The sequence below is a fragment of the Lottia gigantea genome, assembly GCF_000327385.1.
Source record: "Lottia gigantea unplaced genomic scaffold LOTGIsca_4, whole genome shotgun sequence".
In the NCBI taxonomy this organism is placed as follows: Eukaryota; Metazoa; Mollusca; class Gastropoda; family Lottiidae; genus Lottia; species Lottia gigantea.
Window position 1 is genome coordinate 1,935,258 of NW_008709379.1, and position 9,149 is coordinate 1,944,406.

The window sequence follows — 9,149 nt, forward strand, 5'->3', positions numbered from 1 at the left end:
AAGATCTTGTACAAATTCGATGAAATCGTAAAACTTGTGACTTAATTATACCAGAAAAGGTATGTTTTGGGTGAAAGGAGCTCTTGTGCAAGAGTTGATGAGTATCAGTTTCTTTGAAATACACTTTAATATCCAGTTTATTTGTTTCTGCTATGGAATCTCCCTTAAAGACTGTGGTATCGAGAAAGTCTATGCTTTTGTCACTCACGTTTGCGGTTAGTTTGATAGAAGGATGGTGGTTGTTGAGAATTTCAAAGAATTCCCAAAACTGTTCGATAGAATAAGTCCAAACCATAAAAATGTCATCCAAAAAGCGTCCGTAAAAAAGTGGGTCAAATGGACAGAGGGGCAACACCTCACGTTCCCACTCTGCCATGAAAAGGTTTGCGTACGAAGGGGCGAATCGTTTGCCCATTGCTGTCCCTGAAGTTTGTAAATATGTTTTACCATTAAATGTGAAATCGTTTCGACTAAGACAAATCTCTAAAAGCTGTAGAATTGCATCGTCGGGTCTGTTTGGATCTGGGTTTCTATTAAAAGCTTTACGAACTGCCGTTAAACCAGTAGTGTTATCGATATTGGTATACATAGAAGAAACGTCGATAGAAATTAAAATGGCATTAGAGGGAACTCGAAGATTTTTTATTTTATTGACAAAATCGGTTGTGTCTTTAAGGTAGGCGCGATGTTGGCATGCTAGAGGTAGTAAGAAATGATCAATGTATTCTGACACTGCATATGACTCACTACCACAGTCAGATATAATCGGGCGGCTTTTAGGGATTTTATTCGAGATAAACCACTCCTTGGTTGGATTCTTATGGATTTAAGGCAAAGTGTACAAATGTCTCTCGCGACAATCAGGTTTGGCAGACAGATAGTCATATTGTTTCTGTTTGAGATAACTAGTTTTGACTAAATCGGCAAGAATATTATTAATCATGTTAGCAGTTTCTTTGAAAATTGGTTTCGGTAAAATGGCATAATGTTTAGGATTATTCAGTTGATTCTCTGCTTCTGAAACGTAACCCTCCCTATTCAGAATGACACAACATGAACCTTTGTCACTCTTTTTAATAACAATGCTATCGTCTTTAAGTAAGTTTAACGCTTCACGTTCCACTCGTGTGAGATTAGGCTTTTCGTGTGTTATGGAAAGGTTCACTGTTTGGCTATTCATACTAGCAAATGCTTTCAATATTTCAGGATGGATGGCGGCCCGAGGGAGTGTCCACGTGGATTTAGGAATAAACATTGTTCTAGCACCACGTGGGGGGTGGTTTCGAAAAAAATATGTGCAGCTAAGATTTCGTTGAAATCGTTCAATGGATGGTCGGAGATAATTCAAGTTAGCTATCTTTGGTGTGGGAATAAACTTAAGTCCACGGTCTAAGATTGAATGCTGAAGGGGTGTGAGAATTTTGTGGCTCAAGTTAACTACAGTTTGGCCTAGCGGTGGCCTCTCAGTATTTTTATCCCCAGTAATTAGTTTAAAGACTTACTCGATGCTTGAAGCTGGTGTATCCAAAACAAATAAATGCTGTTTGCTGTTTCTGGAGACCAATGAAGATTATCAACTGTTTCGAATTCTTCTTCGTAGGGTGGTAAGATTGTTGCGCTGTTGATACTGGACTCCATCATCATGTTGTTGAGGGTGCTGAGGTTCTGTTGTGCTTTCTTCGAGATTTTATTTGAAATGGGTATACATGTGAAGAGGATCTTGGAGTTAGGGAAGGTTTTGTTGGCTGTGGCGATTAATTTCTGGGCTTGGTTAAAGGAGGTCTTTGGTATCTGATCACGGTTGTTGAGGCCTACATGAAGAATAATGGTAGTAGGTTTGGGATCATGGTCGTATGATTCCAGGATTGACTGTATGTGATGGATTTGGGCACCGGGGTAAGAATGTATTTCGGTGTCTGAACTGGTTTTGGTAATTCGATTCAGGTTAGATGATCCAATTATTAAGGTTGATTTCTTTAGAGCAGGTAGTTTCCATAATCATTTGTCCTTGGTTTGGTGATAATACGGTTTGGTAGCGGATATAATGGTCGTCGACGGTGTGATTGGTACTGGTTTGGTAGTTGTTAGAATTGTAGCATTGGGAACGGACTGGGATCTGGTTCGAGGAGGGGAAGGTCTGGATACACGTCTCGACTTGGATGGAGACTGAGGGGTGGTTTGCTGGTCCAAAAACGCACAGAAGGAAGAAAGGTTGGCGGATCCTGGATCACGTGGTGAAGATTCAGATGGTGTGGAAGGGGAAGACGAGTCTGAAAGTGAAAAGAGAAGGGGTGTGCCCTCTCTACGAGAGCGTTTACCTATGTCTGCTGGACTAGGAGTAGATGAACTTCGGGCTCGTTTAGGGGTTTGGTTCGGCAGCGTGGTAGCTCTAGATGGTGCAGGTGTAGTGTCCATTTCAGTTGGTAGAGATATGGTTACTCTGGTTTTTGTTTCGTTGATTGTGTGGTAGAATTTGGAAATTACAGCTTGAGTTAGACGTTTCCCATAGGAGCGACGGGCCCAGGACAGGGCATGAGAAACGATGCGGTCGACGGCAGGTGATGATAAAGACTTGGTACGAATGGTGGTCAGCTTCTCTTGAAGTGTTTGGTAATGGTCGATCAGGACCTGCGTAACCTTACAGAGCCATGTCCGATTGAGGGATCTAATATTCGCGTCGACAGCTGATGTTTTCATTGCTGGACGGATAAAACTATCCAACTCAGAGACTTTGCGTTTGAAGGTAAACGCTGGTTGGCCTTGCTGTTGAAGGGTAAGGATTGCCAAATGATGGAGGCACTGCAAAACTTGGAAGAACACCTTCACAAAGGGTTCTTCCTCCTTATGAGTGGGGACTGGTTGGCGTCGGTGGGCTGGTAGTCGTTTCTGTTGTTGGTCAGGTCGATGGTTACCTCTTGATTGGTAGGCTGTGTTGTAGGTAGGTCGGCGATGAGGTGGGATATAGCTGGATGGGTTGGTTGGTGGTCGGCGATTGGTAGGTGGTAGAGGTCGATGGAAGACAGGGCCGTTGTAGGGTACGTGATATTGGTTTGGTTGACGATTAGTGTTTCTATTTCTGGCTTCTTGCCAGTGGTTGTTGTAGTTGGGGAGCATAATGAAAATAACTTGGGGTTAGAAGGGAATGTACAGCGGATGTAACAGGAGGAAACTGTATATGCTAGCGTGAAAATGTTGGGATCAAATTATGCAAATAAGTCAAACTGGGTTTGGGGATATATAAAGCAAGATGAAAAATGCAAAAAAATATATATTTAGGTGATAAATAACGCTAACAATGATGTGAAAAATTATAACAAGTAAAACAAAAACTTACGCAATTGACACGAACCGGTTTTCGAAATATTATCCTTTTTCAAGTGTCGAGGAATGGTTTAACATGCTAAAGTGTGAAAAATATTATTAACTTTAGACGGTCTTTGTCCTGTAGTACCTATTTGGCATGCTAAGCGAGGTGTTTTAACTTTAATAATTTTGCTGGGATTGACAATTAAATGTTGTTAATTGGAAAAGTTTTGAGGTGCCGAAATAAAGTAAGACAGAACTAATATATTTTAAAAGTATAACAACTTAGGCTCTCGAGAATCCTTCCTACCAGCAGGTCCTTGACCAAACCTCTTGGATTACCCGTACTTATTTAAAGATCGAGATGAGAACTCACCATTTGTTCGTACAAAACAAATGACGAAATATAAAGAATCAAAGCTCTAAGTTACTGTGCTACAGAACCTCCAGTACACGATGTCAAGATCATTCATGAACAAATTTCAAACCATCGAGTAAAAATTAAAAACCTCAGACATTGGTCTGGATCTGAATCGCGGCACTGAGTGTAAAACTATATAAAGACCTGCATACTAATTATTGGTATTGTGCAGGTCATTAAGACTATCAAGGGGTTGTTTAGCTTATAGGGATTGTAAAGAGGTTTTCTAAAAAGAAAAATGATAGGGCACACTGAAACTCTTACTTTTGTTGCAATTGTAAGATCCTTAGAAAAGCACACTAGAGCCACACGTGGCACAGAGTGGGACTTTGCAAAAGTAGCAAATTGCAAAAGTCTCTGAAAAAAATCAACCTTCTACGATAATTACATCACGCGCAAAAACAGTCTAAAGTTGAGAAGTTTTAATTCTTTGGAAGATTGTTATACCGGAAGTAGACAGACCTCCCAAATGAAAGTATCAGAAGATTGCCAAGGTCAATGACCTTTGGCAATGAAAAGGAGACGGTCAACAAAAGTCAAGGTTACGAGATACAAGTCATCAAAATGTGAAAATAAATACGGCTATAAAACCGGAAGTTAAGATAGGACAGCAACTATAAAAGTATAAATAGATAGCCAATGTGAATGACCTTCGATCCTACAAAAGTCAAGGTCAAACAAGGTCAAGGTCAAAAATTGAAAATTTAGAATTTTCATAACATGTTTCTTTGTTTTGGAACTATAAAGCTGAAACAATCGAACTTCTAAGACAAAGTGGCTCAAAAGATGAGGTAATTGTATGCAAAGTTTCATTTTGAACAAATGTATTCTTTGCGAGTTATGCCTCTTACCAAAAATGTCAATAATGAATAATTTAACCCGGATGTGCCACGCCCACCTCATTTATTTGAGACAAAATTATTGATATTTGAAATGTTATGTTATGTACCAAATTTCAAGCTTCTACATCATACAGGTAAAAAATAAAGGTCAAGAAACGTCAACAAAGGTCAAAATCGAAAAATGAAAATATCCAAATGTTAAAACCCGTTCCTTTTTTGGAACTATAAAGCTGAACCATTTGAGCTGTTAACAAAAACTGGCCAAAAGGATGAGGGAATTGTGAGCAAAGTCCCTTTTTGAACAAACTTATCCTATGCGAGTTATGACCCTGCTCCAAAATGTAAACAATTTGTATTTCAACCCGGATGTGCCACGCCCACCTCAATTTTTTTTGTCATAGGTGAATTGATATTCAAAGTGTTTAGTTGTATTCCAAATATCAAGGTTCTACATCAAATAGATCATAAGATATACATATACCAAGCTCAAAGAGACACAAATATTGTAAAAAAAACGATTGTTATATATTAATGTAAAGTGCATGAGAAGCACATTAGGAAACCGAAAATTAACTCTCTATGGTTATTAGTTCACGTGCTAGAGCAGTCCAAAGTTGAGAATTTGTTTTTTTTTTGACATCTATAAAACCGGAAGTACATGTCGGAGATCAAATATCAAAGTATCAAATGATAGTCAAGGTCAATGACCTTTGACCCTATAAAGGTCAAGTTCATCAAAGGTCAAGGTCACGTGGTGTGATCGTTCAAAGCTTGAAAAAATTTAAACCGGAAGTTGCAAAAAAGGCAAAATCGAAATTCAAAATTCGGCTCTCAACGTTTTTTTCGCAATCGATTGCAGAATACATTCACATCAAATTTGAGCATATCAACATTTACCCTGAGGCCCCATTTTGAGTTTTACGAAAAGCACACTAGAGCCACACGTGGCACAGAGTGGGACTATATTATTTACTTTAGTGATGTCTTTTTGCATTTTAAATTGATCGAAAAAAATGAGCGACAAATTTTAGAATTTCGTAATTTTGCAACTGCTATCAGATCAGAAATTACAGACAAATTCTAAAAATTAAAGTCCACAGAAAATCGACGCAGAAATGCGCCTTCTAGAGCCGACTTTCAACTTTTTGCACACGCTGAACTGTGGCACTTCCGGTTTTGCAATTGAAGGAACACGTTGCCACTACAGAAGGTCTAGAGCAGTTGAATTGTTGGTGCAACTATTAAGAAGGGATATTTCGATAACACTTCGATAAAACCTCTTTACAATTTAAAAAAGATAGCTTTTCAGACTATATAATCTTTTATTGAATGATTGAACACTGCCCAATTACATATACAACAATACAATAATTCTGATATTTCCCACAGAATATACAGCAATGGAATGGTTCTGATACTTCCAACAAAATATACAGCAATGGAATGGTTCTGATACTTCCCACAAAATATACAGCGATGGAATGGTTCTGATACTTCCACACAGAATATACAGCAATGGAATGGTTCTGATACTTCCCACAAAATATACAGCAATGGAATGGTTCTGATACTTCCCACAAAATATACAGCAATGGAATGGTTCTGATACTTCCACACAGAATATACAGCAATGGAATGGTTCTGATACTTCCCACAGAATATACAGCAATGGAATGGTTTTGATACTTCCACACAGAATATACAGCAATGGAATGGTTCTGATACTTCCCACAAAATATACAGCAATGGAATGGTTCTGATATTTCCTACAAAATATACAGCAATGGAATGGTTCTGATACTTCCCACAGAATATACAGCAATGGAATGGTTCTGATACTTCCCACAGAATATACAGCAATGGAATGGTTTTGATACTTCCCACAGAATATACAGCAATGGAATGGTTCTGATACTTCCCACAAAATATACAGCGATGGAATGGTTCTGATACATCCCACAGAATATACAGCGATGGAATGGTTCTGATACTTCCCACAGAATATACAGCAATGGAATGGTTCTGATACATCCCACAGAATATACAGCGATGGAATGGTTCTGATACTTCCCAAAAAATATACAGCAATGGAATGGTTCTGATACTTCCCACAGAATATACAGCAATGGAATGGTTCTGATACTTCCCACAAAATATACAGCGATGGAATGGTTCTGATACATCCCACAGAATATACAGCGATGGAATGGTTCTGATACTTCCCACAGAATATACAGCAATGGAATGGTTCTGATACATCCCACAGAATATACAGCGATGGAATGGTTCTGATACTTCCCACAGAATATACAGCAATGGAATGGTTCTGATACTTCCCACAAAATATACAGCGATGGAATGGTTCTGATACTTCCCACAAAATATACAGCAATGGAATGGTTCTGATACTTCCCACAAAATATACAGCGATGGAATGGTTCTGATACACCCCACAGAATATACAGCGATGGAATGGTTCTGATACTTCCCACAGAATATACAGCAATGGAATGGTTCTGATACATGCCACAGAATATACAGCAATGGAATGGTTCTGATACATCCCACAGAATATACAGCGATGGAATGGTTCTGATACATCCCACAGAATGTACAGCGATGGAATGGTTCTGATACATCCCACAGAATATACAGCGATGGAATGGTTCTGATACATCCCACAGAATATACAGCGATGGAATGGTTCTGATACATCCCACAGAATATACAGCGATGGAATGGTTCTGATACTTCCCACAGAATACCAATGGTTAATTTCAAAATGACTTTAAAGATTATAGATAATAAATTTCATAAAAGAAATATTGTACAAAATGTTCATGTTAGTCTAAGTAAGGTGATACGTGGAATAGGCCTAGTTATCACTCACTATTTTGGTGTCCGCGTTATCTATAACCAAAACTTTTTCGTCAACAAGAGGTGCGCATTATATATGGGTAAAAGGATTTTTCCAGATGGGGTAAGAAAAGGGTGCGCATTATACACACTTGCGCATAATATTATAAATATACAATATACAGCAATTCAACAGTTTTGACACTTCCCACAACATATACACCCATATAATGGTTCTGATAAACTTCCCACAAAATATACAGCCATAGAATGGTTCTGATAAACTTCCCACAAAATATACAGCCATAGAATGGTTCTGATAAACTTCCCACAAAATATACAGCCATGTAATGGTTCTGATAACGTGATATTCAAACCATCGATTGTAAGTTAATATTTTTCTGGAACAGGAGAGGTCTGTTCTTCAAGATGACACAGTTTCTGGTTTTTAAATTTACAGCATGCTTCTAAAATCCATTGACGATATTTCTTCATAGAAACCAAGTAGATGATTGGATCGACTAAAAATCCTAACATTAGCATGTATTTGGCTATTAAGATGACAGTTGTATTAATGGTCACACCAAGTAAATATAGCACCATTACTACCTGAAAATATATTACAATACAACATTCTTCAAATATTCAGTATTTAATAATGGTTTTCCGTAGCAAAAGCCCCACATACATTTTGAACCGCAAGAATCTTGACCAAAACACGTTTACCTAAAATCCCTCATAGGTGATTTGGATTTAAAAATATCATAATTGTCATCCCTGAACACTTTTCTCTAACAATAATGATTCGAAAAAAACCGTACAAGCAAGATTCTCCTGTCAATCAAAAAGAAAGGCAAATTCGAGGGTAAAATTTGTGTAGTATTGGACTCCTAATAAGAAAAAGAGTAGGCTAAGCATGTTTTAATGACAATCTGCTTTTCAAAGTGCATGTATGCTATTAATTTGAAAAACAAATGCACAAGTAACAAGATTGATTGACACGACTTGACCCATATTTGCACAGTTTAGTTTACGTTTAGTTGTCCACTCTCTTCAAACAGTCTTTAGAAAAACAGTTTATCTGCCTTCCGTAACCTATAAAGATATGACTGGTTCCAGAGAAACAAAATCTTATAAATTCTAGAATCAAAGCGCATTGCTTTGTAGCCCCTTCACACAGGAAAGGCGTCCTCATTGCGCTGCTTGTCTTTTTTTCGCAAATGGTCACAGTAGCATCAATATAATTATAATAGTGTACTAACCCCCAGTGGAACCCAAAATAAACAGTAACTGAAACATAATACCAAACACAGTTTTGTCATTTGGAACTCTGCAGGAAAAAAATTCTTCTGGTTTTTTAGACCATTAATATTTGGATGAATAGCCCGGTTCATGATGCTTATTAGTCTCAGCACGACACAATTCCATATTAAGGTCAAGAAATGAAAAAATAGCCCCATTGTCCCTATGGCTATAGTAACTGTTTTCATTGACGCTGATGGTATAAGTAGCATAACAATGCATTCTGTGGATTTTTCAATATTTGCACGAATATCATTTAAACCCAGAGTCGGAATAAGGACAGAAATAGGCATAAATATAACAATCAGAAAACACACAAAAGGATATAAGATAAGTCGATGACAGTTTCTATGGTACCAGAATGGAGCTCCAAGGGAAACGGCTCTTTCCAGTGCCAACAAATTCGTCACTAAACAATGCATTAA

The 9,149-nt window shown here is 37.9% G+C and overlaps 2 protein-coding genes across 2 annotated transcripts in view; both read right to left on the reverse strand.

The window, feature by feature from the left end:
* Window positions 1-1,998: 1,998 nt before the first annotated feature.
* On the reverse strand, window positions 1,999-3,114 carry LOTGIDRAFT_153668 (hypothetical protein; the record flags this gene model as incomplete). Its single annotated transcript, XM_009059690.1, has 1 exon — window positions 1,999-3,114. One exon carries the CDS (start codon window positions 3,112-3,114, stop codon window positions 1,999-2,001), a length of 1,116 nt encoding a protein of 371 aa, XP_009057938.1.
* Window positions 3,115-5,914: 2,800 nt separating this feature from the next.
* Window positions 5,915-9,149, reverse strand: part of LOTGIDRAFT_153669 (hypothetical protein) — a gene marked incomplete at both ends in the record, with an annotated part of 4,167 nt that continues 932 nt past the window's right edge. The window contains one exon of the mRNA XM_009059691.1: window positions 5,915-7,352. Within this exon, the coding sequence (XP_009057939.1) occupies window positions 5,915-7,352 (1,438 nt within the window). The remainder of the gene's footprint in view (window positions 7,353-9,149) is intronic.